The 19,899-nt window shown below is 35.3% G+C and overlaps 1 protein-coding gene across 1 annotated transcript; it reads left to right on the top strand.

The window, feature by feature from the left end:
• The first annotated feature begins 181 nt into the window (after nt 1–181).
• LOC121408539 lies at nt 182–18,739 on the top strand. Its single transcript, XM_041600030.1, has 10 exons — nt 182–383; nt 5,546–5,587; nt 7,941–8,127; nt 10,193–10,425; nt 11,100–11,255; nt 11,965–12,128; nt 14,694–14,767; nt 15,870–16,024; nt 16,176–16,262; nt 17,112–18,739. Exons 1-10 carry the CDS (start codon nt 297–299, stop codon nt 17,220–17,222), a joined length of 1,296 nt encoding a protein of 431 aa, XP_041455964.1. The 5' UTR covers nt 182–296; the 3' UTR covers nt 17,223–18,739.
• The last annotated feature ends 1,160 nt before the right edge of the window (nt 18,740–19,899 follow it).

Raw genomic sequence — 19,899 nt, 5'->3', positions numbered from 1 at the left:
TGACTTTGAAAAAATAAGAAAAGTGTGATCATATTTGGTATTTTTTAGAAGTAAAATTGATTTTTTACCATCATGAAATAACTCAAAAATATTTAAAGAGATTCAATTTCATTTTGATAGTTGTTTATTGAAATGCGCATTAATACAAACTTTATCGAATGCGAATAGTCTAACCAGAAACGCGATGCATTGTGGGTCATTGTAAGATGGCGACGCCCTGTGTCCTGTAAATTTTCCCGTTACTACTGCAACTATTGCCGTTATTACACATCAATGTGTGCCATTTCGTAATAAAAATGGGAGCACAAGGTAGTAAAGATGATCAGAATACAGACACTAGACGGAACATAAGAAAAGATGTTCGAATAATGAATTTTTATGAGGTCAGTAAGACTCTGTATCAACCGACTGATAATTCGCAATGATTTTCCTCTTCATCGTACAGTCCCATACGTGTGTATTGGTGTAGGGCACCCAAGGGTTCATTACCATAGGGCCCAGGGAACTCCCGCCCGCTACGCGGGCGGGAGCCCAGGACCTTACGTGTAATTGACCATACTCGCCTGATTAGCGTGAAGTATGGTCAAAATAATTCTCTGAATAAAAAGTTAAAACAGAAATCAAGCACCACGATTATCAGTAGAGGCGCTGGTCAGAAAATTGGGATCGATCGTCCCAGTTTACAGGGACTGTCTCAGTTTATAAGGATTTCTTCACACAAGAAATCTAGGAAAGTTCATTCACCTGTCAAGTGCCGACACCAATCAAGTGTGCTAGTCAATGTCAGGTTTCATAACAAGATTATTGGAAGACCGTAAGTCATGAAAAATAGACGGTGAACAGGGGGGAATTGAGGTCACTGAATCTATTTTTTTAGCACTCTCAATTTCCGTAATTGCTGTCTTTTTCCCCTAGGGGGAAGTGAAAAAAAAACGTCCCCATAAACAAGGACAGTCTCAATTTATCAAGACATGATTTGTCTTGGTTTATGAGGATATCCTTGTTTTCTGGGACAATCCCAATTTTTGGACCAGCGCCTCTACTGATTATATGGATGATGGTCTAACGAGTGGCACTCACATTGTACGAGGTTAGTATGTACTATACAATAGATACACCTCGTACAATAGACCGTGTTTGACCCTGGATTTCGAAGTAGTCGACAAACATCGCTTCATTGCTAAAGTAATATTTGCCGAAACTCCTTTTCGCTACGCACCGGGGCTCTTGCCGGTAAGTAGCAATAGTTTATTAAATATGAAAATAATAATAAAATAATAATCATAAAAAAAAAACAATTTTGCTTACCTCGGCCTCGAAAGTGACTTCGCTTGTCTCTTCCACGGAAATACAAGGAAGCCCGTTGGTGGCGCTAATAATTTCACAACCTTGATTCAGCTCCTCTGTAATTTTATAACTGTATCTAAATTCTTTGAATACGCAATCCTTATGATTAATTTACTAATTATGGGCAGCAATGAATGAAATACCTTCAAAAACATAATTAAAGATTATTATTGGTGATGATAACACTTATTTGCAATTAATTTAAAAAGATGACTGATAAAAAAAAAATGAAAATAATATACGTGCCTGGAAAGAAACCAGCAGTACAAGCTTTGACGAACGTCAATAATACGTATACGGTATACCAAAGTCTATACAATGAAAAGATTGGACACTTCACGGACTTTGCGTAATGCCTTGCGTCGATCAGTGTTGTAGTCAAGGCTCAAACCTCCAAGGCCAAGGCTTTAATACCCAAGGCCAAGGCTTCAATAACCAAGGCTGAGGCCAAGGCATGGAAACCCAAGGCCAAGGCCAAGGCCTGAAAACCTCAAGGCCAAGGCATTTCAATTGTACAATATATGGAAAAAAAAATAGACAACAATGCTTAGGCGGCATACATGACACACAGGACCAAATGTATAAAAGGTGTGAGCGAGCAAAATTTTTGACCCTTGTACATTTAAAACGAAAATAATTTCATGATAGATCATGTAAATTTTGACATAAAATTAAAATAAATATGTAGTTACCTTTGTACATTTAATTATTGTTCTAGGCGATTCACATTGCAATAATTATTACCAAGGTGATCTGATCCTGGCATGCCCATTCTCAACATATATCTTTCTCCTCTACCTGGGACAGGGGAGGCAGAATGTATATTTTTTTTTTGGGGGGGGGAGGTCAAAGCCAAAAATGCACTTACAGTATAAGTCAAAATGAAAATTTGGGTGCAGTTCAGCAAAGCTTTTTTAAGTGATTTCTAATTGATAAGACAGATATTTTGATTTAGGCTTTAATTTCCCGCTATAGAAAGCATAGCGAGCAAGTGGTTTTGAAAAAAAAAATCAATTTTGAAGTTGTAAAACTCGATTTTGGGTCAATTATGGTGCTAATCACTGTTAAAAGGGCATCCTTGCGAGATGTTGTAATAAGATGTAATAAGAAATGAAATTTAAATATTTTGAGCTGTTTTTGTAATCATGAAAAAAGTGTGCATCTTACTAAACAAATTAATGCGAGCACAAAACACAAGCTGAAATTTTTACTGACCAGAAAAGGAAGCTGTTCTGGACTGCATTTAGTGACTCATAAATAGGATACATAACTCACCAATCAAATAATGCGAGCGCAAAGCGCGAGCTCAAAATTTGTAATATTCCGACCTTAAAACTAGACATTCTAAGCATTTTTTTTGTGTGTAAATTGAATGCGAACCTTACTTAACAATAATTTATGCAAGCACAATCCAAAATTTTTGATTTTGAAACCTAAAATTTTGCTCTGTATGCCATGCTTGGCCCCTCAAAATTGTTGGGCTCATCATGCCATTGATGCCATAGCCCATTTGGAAATGACGAAATTGAAGTTTGTGTTCAAGTTTACCGAATCTTTTCAGAATATCATTAAGACTTGTTGGTCAAAGAAAATAATACAAGGAAAACCTAATGAATAGAAATCAACCTTGTTATCATTCTTTAGAGTAAGCTATTTTTAAAGTATGAAAATTGTTGTCAAAATTGCAGTCAGATCTGTCAGAATTATTCCTGTCATAAAATCACTATAATCAGTGGCATACCGTGGGTCACGGCATTGGGGGGCACCAGCAAAAACTTGGAATTGCCTAGTGAGCGCGCGCGCCCAGTTGCCAGGTATACTGACCTAATAGAGATATTTTTATAAGGACAGTGCCAATAAATGTATCTCACTAGTCAAATAATGCGAGCGCGAAGCGCGAGCTTAAAATTTTTGATATTCAAACCTAAAAAAGGACATTACAATCAATCTTTTGTAATCATGATACGTACCTGTCTCGCTAAATGCGAGCGCAAAGCGTGAACTGAAATTTTTGTAAATATTGACCCCAAACAGGAAGATTTTAAGGACTATATTTTAGGAATCTTATCTATTAAGATTATACACATCTCACCATAGTCATCTAATGGGAGTGCCAATAAGCACTTGCTGATTTTGTTAGAATTACATCTAAACATGCACGTAAAGCACTTGTAATCATGATTAACATACCCATCTCACTAATCAAATCTTGCGAGCGCGAAGCGCGAGCTGAAAATTTAGGAAATTCAGACCTGAAGAGGGGCATTTTAAGGCTTGTTTGTAGGAATTCAAGAAGACATTACGTAGTTCACTAACCAAATGATGCGAGCGCGAAGCGCGAGCTGAAAATTTTTGATATTCAGATCAGAAAACATTTTAAGGACTCATTCTAGGAATTGATGGAGAGCAGACATCTTTCACCAATCCACTACTGCGAACGTAAGCACGGACAGGAAATGTTTTATATTAAGACCTTAAAATGGGACAATCACTTAAAGTATTCATGAAAAAGAAGCATACTATTGTACATGTAAAAGAATAACTCGAAGTGCGAGGAAATATATTTGGTAGTTTGGTGTATATTGACTTGAAAACGGGAGGTTTTAGTATAACAGGATTATATATCTCGGTAAACAGACAATGGGAGCACCAGGAACAATGAAGACATATGCCCTGAGCAAATTATGTTTCATTTTTATGAAAAAAAATTTTCTTATGTAATGTAACATAACATAATTATAACATTATAATGAACATTAATGTCTTCTTTCCCACTACGTTTCTCTTCCTTTCTCCCTCTTTTCCTCCTTTTTTAGTCAGCCGATGGGGGGGGGGGGCACGTGCCCCCATGCCCCCTGTAGTTACGCCACTGACTATAATCCTAATCATAATTATTATCATTATTATTGATATTGTCATTATCCTTATTAGTCATGATTACATCATATTACCAATAAATAATATTAATTTTCATCACTTCTCTTTGTTACATAATTATGTGATGATAATTGCAATTGATGGCACTGCTAAGTACACTTACTGCTTCTGCTGCTGCTGACTGGTAGTATTTAGTGTCATTAGATGTACAGAACAATTGAAACATTTATAATTACTTGTATAAAACAAATGAAAGTACAAAATACAAAATGCCTTGAAAAAGCCTTGAAAATGCCTTGAAATTTCAAGGCTCAAAATCCTCAAGGCCAAGGCCCTCTCAAGGCCAAGGCTTGAATGTTCAAGGCCAAGGCTTTGAAAAAATAGGCCTTAAGGCGCCTTAAGGCCAAGGCCGAGCATCAAGGCACTACAACACTGGTATGTACAAATTAAGTCAAGGTACATGTATTACTTTGTCAGTTTTAAATTTTCACTAAATACTAGAGTTCATTTGCGAAATATTGATAAATGGTAATAATTTTTTACTGCGAATGGGATCTTGTGCTTTCCAATTATGCCCCTTGCTCAATTCGTATCATATCTAGAGTAGATGTGGACTCTCTGGAAAATGTTTCTTTTTTATTCGATTACAAGAGATAGACAATAAGATCATGCTGTGAATAAATGTTCATGACTACGGCTGGAAATCTATGTCTTGTAAAACTACCAAATGGCTACAGTTCAAAATTTAATAACTTACATTTAATATTAATCCCAAAACATGCTGAAAAAAGTTAACAGAGATAGTGTTATGTCAATATTAAAATTGAATCCTAGAATTCATTTGTTTGCATTTATGAAATGTTTATCAATGATAGGCCTAAGGTTTTATACTGTGAATGGGATCTCATGCTTTCCAAAATGCCCCTCACTCAATTCGTATCATACTCAATATATCTAGAGTAGATGTAGACTCAGTGGAAATATTTGTCTTAGATTCAAGTACAGAAACACTTGCATTTAATCTTTATCCAAAAACTTGGTGAAAAAATAAACAGAAAATGCTTGGAACAACAATAACAAACTTTTTTTTAAATTCAAAATAGCAGGCACGGGTAAGTTGAAAGATTTGAAAAGCTGCCGACTGTGCTTTGCCTATGAAAAGTATGATCTTGACCCAAATGAATAACAACTTCTTTTGTAATCATAATAAAATGAGACATTAACGGCCAGTGATCTGGACAATTTGCTGTGTTTGAAATCGGTAGTATTTTTTTCAGTTTGAATTAAAAAGAGGTTTCTTTTTCTATTTTTGATTCTGCAGAGAATAAGCAATGGCCAGGTACTAACCTCAAGTCTGTTATTGGTAAGTGTTTCAATAAATACATTGTATATATTTCTATTGTTTGTTAGAAGTTTGAGGTAGTCAACATTTTTGTTTTCAAGATTTTCTCTTTATGTCATCCATTAATTCATGAGAAAGCATATGCTTAACCAATTGCACACATTTCATTTTTGTCTCACCTGCGAAGCAAAGTGAGACTATAGGCGCCGCTTTTCCGACGGCGACGACGACGGCGGCGGCGTCAACATCAAATCTTAACCTGAGGTTAAGTTTTTGAAATGATGTCATAACTTAGAAAGTATATGGACCTAGTTAATAAAACTTGGCCATAAGGTTAATCAAGTATTACTGAACATCCTATTAGAGTTTCATGTCACATGACCAAGGTCAAAGGTCATTTAGGGTCAATGAACTTAGACCATGTTGGAGGAATCAACATCGAAATCTTAACCTGAGGTTAAGTTTTTGAAATGTCATCATAACTTAGAAAATATATGGACCTAGTTCATGAAACTTGGACATAAGGTTAATCAAGTATCACTGAACATCCTGCATGAGTTTCACGTCACATGACCAAGGTCAAAGGTCATTTAGGGTCAATGAACTTTGGCCGAATTGGGGATATCTGTTGAATTCCCATCATAACTTTGAAAGTTTATGGATCTGATTCATGAAACTTGGACATGATAGTAATCAAGCATCACTGAAAATTTTGTGCAAGTTTCAGGTCTCATGATTAAGGTCAAAGGTCATTTTGGGTCAATGAACTTTGGCCGAATTGGGGGTATCTGTTGAATTACCATCATAACTTTGAAAATTTATTGGTCTAGTTCATTAAACTTGGACATTAGAGTAATCAAGTATCACTGAACATCCTGTGCGCGTTTCAGGTCACATGACCAAGGTCAAAGGTCAATGAACTTTGGCCGAATTGGGTGTATCTGTTGAATTACCATCATAACTTTGAAAGTTTATGGATCTGATTCATGAAACTTGTACATAAGAGTAATCAAGTATCACTGAACATCCTGTTCGAGTTTCAGGTCACATGATCAAGGTCAAAGGTCATGTAAGGTCAATGAACTTTGGCCATGTTGGGGTTTTTTGTTGAATAACCATCATATCTCTGTAAGTTTATTGGTCTAGTTCATAAAAAAGGGAAATAAGAGTAACCATGTATCACTAAACATCTTGTGCGAGTTAGAGTAGTAATCAAAATGAGCACTGCTGCTATATTGAACCGCGTGATGCAGGTGAGACGGCCAGAGGCATTCCACTTGTTTAAAATATGAATGAATCCTGAATTGCCACAAGACATCCTCTATCTGATAAAAATGTGCATAATTTTTTATACCAATTATCATGTTATAGTATACATGATTTATGTTTTTCTTCAAAAGGTATATTGATCAAGGCTAATCTATAATACATGAATGTTTTGTTGGACCCCCCCCCCACTGTCCCTCTTTAAAAAATACAACACACAACAATTTAATCAATTCTCTTTGTGTATCTATGTAGGCTCTATCACAGTAGTACCGGTATATACTATGTTGATTTTGTATGAGCAGACGAAATGAGCTCTCACTAGATGTGATGTCACACTTTCTCCTTAATATGAACTCTGTGTGTACATCAGACAAACAAAGCTTGACCTAGAACTGTTCTGTGAAGTATCACCTTGAAACTTGATTGTGGTTTGTTTTTGTTGAAAGAGGGAGGTCTGTAGAGCCAGGATCAGCTGTGTCAAAAAGAACATTTAGAATGTTCTCATGGAATTTTGAGACTCATTTGAAATTGAATTTGATAATATATCGAAGTCAGTGAGATATTTTACAAAAAGGCACCCTTATAATCTTGTCAAATCTTTATTAAAAGAACTATTTTCTCTTTCTTTTTTTCTCATGCCATTTTACTAAATCAAATAACCAATGAAAAAAATGTTGTTTGATTACTCTAATATCACTCTCCTCACATCAATTTCAAGTTTCAGTATGATTACTTTGTAAATGCAATGGATTTTTGCCTGCTTTTCCTTGACAAATGAATTCTAATATTTCCAGTGCTATAACATTAAGAAATTATTTCAGGGAAAATATTAGTTAACAAGAATTTCAAATCTGATATTTCAAACACCAATAAAACAAATTGAATAGTTTCATCAATAATAACTTTCCACCAAATAATGGATATTGATTTTTACTCATTAGATTGATTCGCAATTTATTTTTCATTTTTAATTTTAATTTCAAATAAATCATTACCTTTTTCCTAATTTCCAATCGGTGAGAAATTATTTTGAATTTGATCCCTTCATTTGCGTATCATTTAAAAGTATTTTACAAATTGTTGTCATTGTTTTCTTTTTATCTAGGGGTATTTTCCTGAATACAGTCAGCCGTTAATAGAGCGCATCTTTACTTTAGAAAGATCAAGTGGAACTGTAGACGAGGATAAGTTTTTTGACGTTGTTGATAAGATTCTAGCACCAAGGTCATCAGCCTCTTTGACAAAGTTTTACTTTGAATCATTCTGTGGATCTGAATCTTTACAGGAGAAAGGTAAGTGACTTCAATTCAATTCCTTTGAATTCAATAATGGAATTTATTTCATCAAATGCATACTCAATGGCATGCTTATATGACATATTACATTTACGTTCACATTTACAATGAGGAGACAGGAGAAAGACATCTACAATAGCATGATACCCTTATGGATTAAATATTTGAGGTCAGTCAGTATAATGAATTCTAAAGAAACTGGAAAAATGTAAATTATTTCACAATTTTCAGATCAAAGTCTTCCTGAAGCCTTCTGTAATGTTTTTTAATTACATATGTGACCAGGCACTATATAAAACACACACAAAAATTAATAGAAATGATGTTGCAGTTAAAACATTTTAAAACAAGAGACTCTAAAGAATTAATGCTGATATATAATTAAGTGGGTGATCAGGATACATTGTATATATAGGCATTGTCTCTCTCATTCGCGAAGGACCTGGTGAAGCCAACATCCCATTTCTGCCATCTCTTGCCAACCAGAGACTCGAATATTCGATCAACAAGGCATTCTAGACCATACACACTACCCAAATTCAGGACAAACAGATTAAGAGACAGTGCAATCCCATATCTTGTTAAACTATTGAATAATCTTTAATCATTTTCCACACCCAACTTAATGTTTCCACTATGTCCACTGGATGTTCCCGATTTTGTCTATTGTAACGTACATTTGATAGTCATATTTTGTTTATTTTGATTTATACATAGGTAAATACAAACACTTATTTTAAAGAACTCAAGAACTCTGTTCTCTATATGCTTTATTAATTAAACAACTCAGGCACCTCTTTTTTTTTAATCCAAATAGCCCTTTATGGAAAAAAAATAATTTCATTATGACAAATCATACCTACCTGGATAATTTCATACTTCAAGATGTTATTTTTCGTTATCGTTGAAATTTTCCGAATTACGTTAGTTGCACTGGCTTAAAACACGTATTCCAATATAATTTGTTTCTTCCTCAGTTTTCCATTTGTTGCATTATAATTACTATTACCGATGGTTTTTTTTTCCATGTTTGTTAAATACCCAAACTTTTTAACTTTGTTCCTGTCTCCCTGTCTTCTTCTTTTTCATTCCGTCTTTCGTTCTAACATGTTTTCCTATGTACTTTATTCTTTCTCTGAGGCTTTCTTCTCATATGCTGAGTATTTCAATTTATTTCATATATGTATAATTATTTTGTAGAACAATTTTGATATTTGGCTGTTTTGTTCCTATTTGTATATTTTTAAAATGTCTGTATATAAACCATACGTCAACTGAATGTAATTCAGCCTTTGGCTGCGATTTTCAGTGAGTGTTGAAATAAATAAACCATTCAATCAATCAATCAATCATATATCCTGATGATTTTGTACCAGTCTATTGAAGTATGTTCTCCAAATTTTATGCAAAGATGACAAAGAGAAGATTACGGCTTCAAAGAATTTGATGAAAGTAGTTATTTTTTTGCCACCCCATTCAAGTTGATGCTTGATTTTTTTGGGGGAGGGGGAGTATCGATGCAAGAACCAATAGTCTTAATTCATAGGAGTTCAAAGAGTGAGAAATATTCAGGCCTTTATAAAGCATGAATTATTACAACTACAATGTAAAACCCTAAAGACAAGAATAGCTTTAATTAAACTTGTCAAAAATAGCATGTAGGATTGATTGGTACATTATTGGTATATTGATTGGTTTACACTTTGTAGGAAAGAGCATACTCTCTTAGAAAATAAATGAAAATGAAATCTGACTATTCTGACCAAAATACTGCCGTTTTGTTGATTTTATGGTACTGGGTCACATATTTGAATTTGGTGACACGACGTCTGCTCCTGCGACATTACTTCAGCTCTTAATATCTCAGAGGGCATATGTTAGAGTTATGATAGTAATAGATTTTTTGGTTAAGAATAGTGTAAAGATTAGGATTAGGGTTATTAGTTTGGAGGTTAGGGTTCATGTCAGGCTTAATGTTCGTATTTGTCATGGAACATTGAATTAAAAAAGTGAACTTGTCATCAAATTTACTTCACTTTCTGTCTCCATGTGTCATCTACAGATGTGGAGCTCCTGGTATCCACCGCCTTCAGTCTCTTTCTAGTCTCCTGCGAGATCTCCCTGGAGGCTTCGACCCTGGACCAGGAGACACAGCGGCTCCTGGTACACTCTATCGTATCCCAGGAAACCAGTGGAGCGGGGCTAGAATGGATGGAGAATCACTGCGGGGAGCTTCTGATGGGCATGCACCACTGGTTTCTGGCTCGGATAAACTCTGTAGATGATGTAGACTCAGTGAGTTATTACACAGATAGCTTTGTATTTACTAAAAAAAAAAACGAACCCAACAGGAATTCAATGAAAGTTATTAGCTAGGTTACATTTATTATATTTTTTCATTATATTATTTATATCCATATTTTGAATATTTATCAGTATTCTATTTGGTCAGTTGTTGCTCATGTGATAAGAATAAATTTTCACTAAATTATAGGGGCACTCAATATTCATTTGAGCATGTGTGATTCTGGCCCAGCCATATGATGTTATGGCAACATTTGAAAGAATGGAGCCTTCAACCCAATGTAACTATATATAATTCTGTTAGAGATATGGTGATTTTTTACCAAAATACCATATTCACCCCCGATCTCCCAGAGTTTAGCATGACTTAAAATGTGTGGGTTTATTGTCTCTTGACAGTAACCAAAAACCAATATATTTTTTTGAAGAACATAAGATGTTTCAAGAATTTCACACCCTCTCATGAGCTTAAAAGTTTCAGTACACTTGGGTATCATGCATTTGGTTTCTGAAATATTTCAAGAATCACATATTCACGTAAGTACGTACATATAAGAACCTGATATGTGGTTACAAATGTGTTTTACAATCCAAATTCAATTATGATTTTTTTTTAAGTGGCCTTCAATAGGGGTGAATGTGTTGTCTCTCATTTTGATTTCCAGGCAACTGCAAAGGAATACACCCTACCTGACCATGAGGGCGCCCTACTATCTATCGGCATGTGGTGGGCTTTGTCGAGTGGTTTACCATCTATCTACACAGAATCCAAGACCAACTCTTCTAGTGTTTCTTCATCTGGAGAATCTCCTAAGACTCGGGTAATCTCTTGTTTCAAACTTATCAGCTCTGCAAAAAAAAAAAAAATTCCTACACTTGATTAAGTCAAACTTTACTCAGTCTTTTACTTGAATGAGAAGTTTGGTTTACCTAAAGACAGGCTTTACTTTTAGAAGCTGGAAAAAATCTGGGTAATTTATTTTTTTCTTTGTCCCCACACACAATCACCAGCTTTCTTACAGGGCCCTGTATTCTATTATATAGCACTTATAGACATGGTTTGAGTTTAAATTGACTTCAATATCATATGTTTGGTCTTACGGTACCTACATTACTTGTTGAAATGAATATAGTCCTTTTCCAAGAGATTATCCTGACCTGAGGCCCGTTACAGAAAGAGTTGCAATCAATCGCTATTCTCTTTAATTTGAATTCATTGTTATGCCTTGTCTGATTTGTATTCTCATGAGTTTTCTGATGTTGTTTTCAAATTTTGTTTGTACTTGTGAAATATGTAAAATAAAGTCAAATCAAATCAAATCGCAACTCTAAGAATTGTGCGCAACTTGATTTTCAACCAATCAACAGCGCGCATTTGGGACTTGCGTTTGATTTTTTTGACTTGCGTTTAATCGCAACTCTTTCTGCAACGGGCCACAGGATAATAATTTCCTTTAAATGGATGAAATATCTATAGAACACATTTTTTTAATGCTACCTCATTTGATTTGTGTTTATCTATCTATGCAGGTTTCAAGCAAGCAGCCCTGGACGTTGTTGTACAGCAGTAGAGAGCATGGGTTGAGTGTTAACAGACTTCAACATCACGTTTTTGGTTACAAGGGACCTACAGTACTCGTCATTAGCTTTGAGGGAGGGTTCATGTATGCTGTAGGATTGGACACAGAATGGAGGTATGTATTGTTGTGGTATACAAATAATGAATGTTTAGGTGTGCAGTGGAGAGAATACTTCATGAGGTGAAAGATAAAGGCCCGAATTCACAAAGGTGGTTTTGAAAACCCACTGTTGAGTCCATGGTTTATGCAGATTTCCTGTATTAATTACGCTTAATTTAGCGCGTATCGGGCGCGTGTATTAAACCTGTCCAATGCTGATGCGCGCATTTGTCACAGTGCGCTAATTTGACGCCTGTTACCATGGTTAGATACGCTAGTTTATTCATGAGTCCACTGTTTGAAGAGTGGACTCATGAATAAAGACAGTGGACTTATGAATAAAATAGCATATTTAACCATGATAACAGGCGTCAATTTGGCGCACTGTGACAAAAGCGCACATTAGCATTGGACATTTCTTACATATGCGCCCGATATGCGCTAAATTAAGCGTAATTTATACAGGAAATCTGCATAAACCGTGGACTCAACCGTGGGTTTTCAAAACCACCTTTGTGAATTCGGGCCATAATGATCCATTTAACAAGGCGTAGCCAACTGAATGGATCTTTATTTCATCTTTCACCGAAGTATTCTGTCCATTGCACGAATGAAAAAACATTCACTATTTGGTGTATATGACACCTAATAATGATTTTTATTGTCTCACCTGCGAAGCAAAGTGAGACTATAGGCGCCGCTTTTCCGACGGCGGCGGCGGCGTCAACATCAAATCTTAACCTGAGGTTAAGTTTTTGAAATGACATCATAACTTAGAAAGTATATGGACCTAGTTAATAAAACTTGGCCATAAGGTTAATCAAGTATTACTGAACATCCTATTAGAGTTTTATGTCACATGACCAAGGTCAAAGGTCATTTAGGGTCAATGAACTTAGACCATGTTGGAGGAATCAACATCGAAATCTTAACCTGAGGTTAAGTTTTTGAAATGTCATCATAACTTAGAAAATATATGGACCTAGTTCATGAAACTTGGACATAAGGTTAATCAAGTATCAATGAACATCCTGCATGAGTTTCATGTCACATGACCAAGGTCAAAGGTCATTTAGGGTCAATGAACTTTGGACGAATTGGGGATATCTGTTGAATTCCCATCATAACTTTGAAAGTTTATGGATCTGATTCATGAAACTTGGACATAATAGTAATCAAGCATCACTGAACATTTTGTGCAAGTTTCAGGTCACATGATCAAGGTCAAAGGTCATTTAGGGTCAATGAACTTTGGCCGAATTGGGGATATCTGTTGAATTCCCATCATAACTTTGAAAGTTTATGGATCTGATTCATGAAACTTGGACATAATAGTAATCAAGCATCACTGAACATTTTGTGCAAGTTTCAGGTCTCATGATTAAGGTCAAAGGTCATTTAGGGTCAATGAACTTTGGCCGAATCGGGGGTATCTGTTGAATTACCATCATAACTTTGAAAGTTTATTGGTCTAGTTCGTTAAACTTGGACATTAGAGTAATCAAGTATCACTGAACATCCTGTGCGTGTTTCAGGTCACATGTCCAAGGTCAAAGGTCAATGAACTTTAGCCGAATTGGGTGTATCTTTTGAATTACCATCATAACTTTGATAGTTTATGGATCTGATTCATGAAACTTGTACATAAGAGTAATCAAGTATCACTGAACATCCTGTTGCAGTTTCAGGTCACATGATCAAGGTCAAAGGTCATGTAAGGTCAATGAACTTTGGCCATGTTGGGGTTTTTTGTTGAATAACCATCATATCTCTGTAAGTTTATTGGTCTAGTTCATAAAAAGAGGACATAAGAGTAACCATGTATCACTGAACATCTTGTGCGAGTTAGAGTAGTATGCAAAGTCAGCACTGCTGCTATATTGAACCGCGTGATGCAGGTGAGACTGCCAGAGTCATTCCACTTGTTTCCATATGAAATTCATGAATTTCGATGCAAGACATGCTCATGCAGTGCAGTCTCGGTGTGCTAGTGCAATGGAAAAATCGTAATTTAATCTAATGAATATCTTTGTGTAATCTTTCTGTGTAATTTTATGTATTGAATGCATTTTTTTTAATTTACCTTCTCTCCATATAGTATCTCTGAATCTCTGTATAGTTTGTAAACAAGTACTGGCCTATTACAGCCACTGGCTGCCATTCATGTATTGCTAATAAACCATTATAATTCTATTATATATTCTGTAGACTATGCTAAATAATAGCTTTTGATTGGTTTATTGTAAAGAAAAGCTCTGTGTGTGCACTATACAATGCTATGCACACATCACTATTGTTTGTGTGTAAGTAAAGACGCATTCTGTGTGTATTGTGAATGGAATGTGACTTGGGTCACACTGGCAGTCAGCTGGATGTGAATCGAGTCAAACAAACTGGGCAAAGAGTTAACAGATATTATGTTACCCGTCACCCTGAAGCCACCTGTCCTGATAATAGAGATTCTCAGTTTCCGATGTTATTTGATACTCATTCCAATTTGAATTCAAAGAGTCGCCAGAATCGGTGTCACATTTATTTTCTCCTCTCTCATTTTATGTTTATTTTACTTGTTCGTGCCAGAGAGGGTACAGTACCATGGGGCGGTTCAAGCTGTGTAGCTGTCAGACTTGCTCCAGAGTACAGTATTATTGAAGGTAAATTCTTACATTCTACCTAACACTTCTGTCACAGTGAGTAAAAGTCATATAAGTACATCCTGTCGACTGAAAGTTAATGAAATGTTTGGGTAATATCTTACAAAATAATAGTAAAGGCCTGGTCCCACTGGCCGACGGACACAAAACGTATGCATTATGGATGCAGCGGACAAGCAACATTTTGGGGTGGATCCATCCTTTTTCATCCGCTTCAGACAATGGACAACATGTGCGAAAAATGAAATCACTGTGGACGGATATAGAGCGTATGAAACACTTATGCAAAGAGTTACACAATGGATACCTAACGCTTTCCAACGGATGGCAAGATTCTTTTTCATCTTACATCTTCTCTGCATCCGTAAGTGCAGTGGGACCAAGCCTTTAGTAACTTTCTGTGAGTCCTGGGTCACTTTTCATTGTGAAAGAGAATCAAGGGTAATACCGGGATACAATTAATGTATCTGAATAAATTGTGAAAGTTATCAACCGGAAACCTACTGGAAACTGGTGTGTAGTATGTACAAAGCCTGTGGGAATTACATCATTCAGGGCCAAAGAGTTAACACTCATTGCTATTTACAAAAATATAGCAAGTTGAATATTGTATTATGGTGGATGTCATATAAAAGAGATGGTATGCATAATTTCATTTCTTAAAAAAATGCACAAAACTGGAACGTTTATGAGAGCGCTATGTGTTACGGTTCAATGATCAGATAAGGTACCTTTTTGTTTTCTCAACATGTGAATAATGGTTGAAATAGCTCAGTGATTTTGTAAATAATCCAACTTGTCCCAGTATGATATTATTTTCAAGTCACCAAAATATTTCACATGTGAAGAGGGGTACAATCCAATTTTTACATCATTGCTTTAAGTAAGAATATTTGTTTTCATTATGGAAGTTTGATTTTTTTTTATCATTGAATTCATAAAAATTGTTTGGTAATAGGATTTACCTCCATAGGCCTACATATTTTGTTTTCCTTCTGCATATCTACCATAATAAGTTTTGTAGTCCAAAATGTGGACTATGCTTCATCCTTTGTTCCCCACCCAAGTTAATATCCCTCTTGATATTTATCCATCCATTCAGAGGGGGAGTACATGGTGTTATTCAATGAGAAATCACGCAACCTGCCGAAAGGACTCTTCATCGGCCGAGACCCCAAGAGGAGACTCCTATCTATAACAGAAGGTCTTCAGACTATCACTCATAAAGGACTTACTGCCAGTGTCGTCAATGCAGAGGTTAGTGATGCTACGTATGCCAACAGTCAGCAGCATATCTTTCATGCAAGAACTCTTTAATCACTAATCTTCATATTCAAGTGCTGTGGTCTAGTTCATGAATCAAAAGTTTGTTTTCTTTTATCATAATCTTATTATAACTTCATTACAGGTTTGGGGCTGTGCCAGCTCAGATGTGAAACAAGAACAAGCTAAACAGAAAAAGACTGAACTCAAAGATGCTGAAAGGAATGCCAAGGTATTTATTTATTTATTTATTCATTCATTGACATAGTATGTATGTGTATTTAATTTAACTACTTCCATGGGGAGTAAGATTTTATTCTCCCAAAGTACTATGTACAACTTTTCCCCTTCATTTTAGTAGCCAAATTGCATCACTGACTGACAGAAATTGACTTGTTGTTCATGGGGATGAATGCAGGAATGCAAATTATTTGTGTTAAGGCTATGGGTCTCTCATATAAATAAGCTGGTAAAGCATAGCAGTTTGGAAAGTAATATTTGAGAGATTTTTGTTCAATTCACTTAACACACATCCAGAAGTATATAGTACTGCAAAGAAGTCAATGGTGAAAGTGTATTCCACTCTTTTCCATATATGTTCTCATATTTACAGCAAGGGGTTGTGTCATACAGTGTCTTATTTTAAATCAGGGGTCTGTTTCATAAAGAGTTACAAAAAAATGTTAACTTTGCCAATATGAAAACTACCATGGTGGGTAACGGGGCTTAGCAGCCAATCAAAACTAATGATTTCTTGGTAGTAACCATAATGGCAATGTTACGACAGTTGTAAGCCTCTGTGAAACAGGCCACTCATATACAAATGGCAGTCGTAGCGAAGAGCCCTGGTGGATGTTTCATAAAGCTGTTCGTAAAGTGAATCATATCTTACGCACAGCTCCAAGAAACACCCACCAGGTGGATGTTTCATAAAGCTGTTAAGAGCGACTGGTGGACATTTCTTAATCACCAATGAACATAGTCATCTACCACAAGAAAGGATCACCAGTCATTCTTAAAGTCGCTCATAACTTACAAACAGCTTTATAAAGTGGCCCCCTGTTTTCTTTGCCTTTCCCAGGTAAAGCTACCAGGCCAGTGGGACAACAACCCAGACAGGCTTCTCTTAGATTGGGGCACCACCAGGACTGACTATGCTGATGCTTACAGGGAGGAGAAGGAGCAATCTTGATACAGGTCAAAATATTCCTTCCAAGTACTTCCTATATTAGAAGCTGGCAACTGGGACAAGAAGGTGTACAACTCAACTAATAATGTGCCAGTGATATCAAATACAATATAGAAGATAAAGACTGCCCATGTCTCAAGTAATATTTTATTTTTGTATCATATTTTTCCATATGTAATTTATTATAATCCCTTTTAGTTTGATATTATGGATGATACAATGTATGTATATAATGGTACTTAAATGTCTTAGGTCCTTAAGAGGTTTGCTGCAATCTTTTTTTTTTAATGACACCATAATCCAATATGTTGATGACTGATAATAATAATAATATGTGGGTGTGTCGTGGTCAGTGGTTGCAGTAAACAATTATTTCATGAGAAAGTCTTTAAAATCAAGGTTAATTGCCATCATATTGTTATAGATCTAGATCTGGTACATTGAAATAATCTTCATGAAATCATGAAGTCTTAGCTAAAAACTGATAATTCGATGATCACTAACAGTAAAATGCATTTGTGGGACAGTGTATTAATATTGCAAGAATAAGTTTACTGGTTCATCAGTTCAGTTTGACTTTCTTTGTAAGGTGTGGGTTGATATATAATAATAATACTTTAGAGCACCTCACAGGCAGCACTTGTATTTTGCTCTGCAAGTTTTGGTTCATTTGTGTGTTTATATCTATCTTTATTGTTTATAAATTGTGACATCCTGTTTATTAACAAACTCCCTCCATCTCTCTTCTCTTGACCTCTTACAAAAACATCTCAAAACACACTTATATAACCATAAATCTTAACTTGTCTTATGCCATCAACGCACTTTGTATCCTCTTGAAAAGGTGCTATATAAATTCAATTATTATTATTATATCCATTTTTAAATTGAGAATGAAACAGAATATTAATCTAATGAACTATACTACTACTAATACTACTAATATTAGTTCTGAGGGTATTCACTTCAGCTCTTATGAACTGTTTCCCAGGCGGGTCCTGCATAACATAACTGATCGATCGCAAGCTTGATTTTTACGATTGATCGTACATTGTAGTCCATGGAATCAATCGTATAAAAATGTTCTACGATCATTGCTAAGTTTTGTGCTATGGGCCCCAGTATTGTCACCATCTAAATGACATGACGCCACACTTTAATCATGTTTGTAATTTCCACACGCTGCTAACTGGACTGAAGGAGCATTCCACAGTGCCCAGTCATATGAGAAGTCTGTAGTAATCTTTTCTACGAAACAAATCGTTTCAGGTATATAGTATGCAGCTATGCATTAGAGATGTGAGATTGTAGCTGAATACTTTGTATTTCTTAGTATTAATTTCTCTATTTTTGTCTTGTTTCAGACATTAGGATTTTAAAAGGTCAGTGCTAAGAGGTAAACCAAAAATATAGGAGACAAAGCATTCTCATTTAGGTGTACTGCAGTACTAGAATATTTCTTTGATCTGTGTAACAAACAAGTATGTACTCTGCTAGTTGGTTTTATTATATACAGTGCATCCCACAAAAAAGGAAACCCATTTTCAGAATTAGATTTCACAATTAAATATGTTTTTACTATAAATTTGATACTCATGGCAAGAGTGGAATCTCATCTCGAATTTGAAACCAGAAGCTTATCAAATTGTTCACACATGGCAGCTTACGAACAGTAGATATTGAGGCATATCAGGAACGATTTGCTCAGAAACTTCCGTGTGAATCTGAATCCACTCTCATTTCAGGGATCAGTGAGAGAAGCTTAAAGAATACAAAAGAAATGCTAATGAGCCAATCGTCGAAAATGCACGGCCGTCGTATCATGAATCAATCTCGTCCAATATTTCTGCACAACCTGGTTTTGACATTAAAATATCAAACTCGTCTTCCTAAATAATGCATGAAGTCTTCGTCTCATATTAGATAAAGAAATAAAGAGGAATAATTGAATTATATGATTATGTAAATGAAATATCATAATTCACTTGCATTTGAATTAAAAAGACATGGGAATCCTTTTTTTCTGTGATGCACTGTATAGTACATGTATACTATAAACATTGAAAGCTTTACATTTTCTAAAAATCTCACTAAAAATTACATTTACAACATTCCAAGTGCCTTTAATGTGTTGCATTTCATTTTACTTTGTGTTTTAAGAATTTAAGAAGAACATTTAAAAAATGTTTAATATATTTGTTTATTATATTTGTTTATTTATGATATGTATTTTATCTTTTGAAAGTATAATTTTCCTGTTATAGGCATTTTCATATGCTTGGTACATCTATTGTTACTAAAATGTGGTAGATTCATCAATTGTAGAAGTGTTTGTTTCGCTCAGTGATGCATAGCTGTAGATTTTCTCAATAAGAGGCTGATACAATCATGTAACGAAGTAAGTCAATCAAGTCTTTGTCAAAAATTGAAGAACCATAGCATAGCAGCTATTTCAGAGCAGATAAAATATTACCGATATATCATTCACCCTGAACCTAGGACAAATATGCTGTGATGGTTCACAAACTTTTGGCAGACTTCTCAGCATCTTTTGTAATTTGATGGACATTTGAAAATGCATTGCTCTGTTTTTTTTTCCTCCATGTTTTGCTGAGTAAACACACACTATTGTATCAGATGGCAGGATGTAGCAGGTCCTCTATTCTTAAAGAAGTCCGAT

This window comes from Lytechinus variegatus, chromosome 2 (assembly GCF_018143015.1).
Source record: "Lytechinus variegatus isolate NC3 chromosome 2, Lvar_3.0, whole genome shotgun sequence".
Taxonomy (NCBI): Eukaryota; Metazoa; Echinodermata; class Echinoidea; order Temnopleuroida; family Toxopneustidae; genus Lytechinus; species Lytechinus variegatus.
Note: the sequence above shows the minus strand (reverse complement) of the source record. Positions and strands in the feature narration are given on the sequence as shown.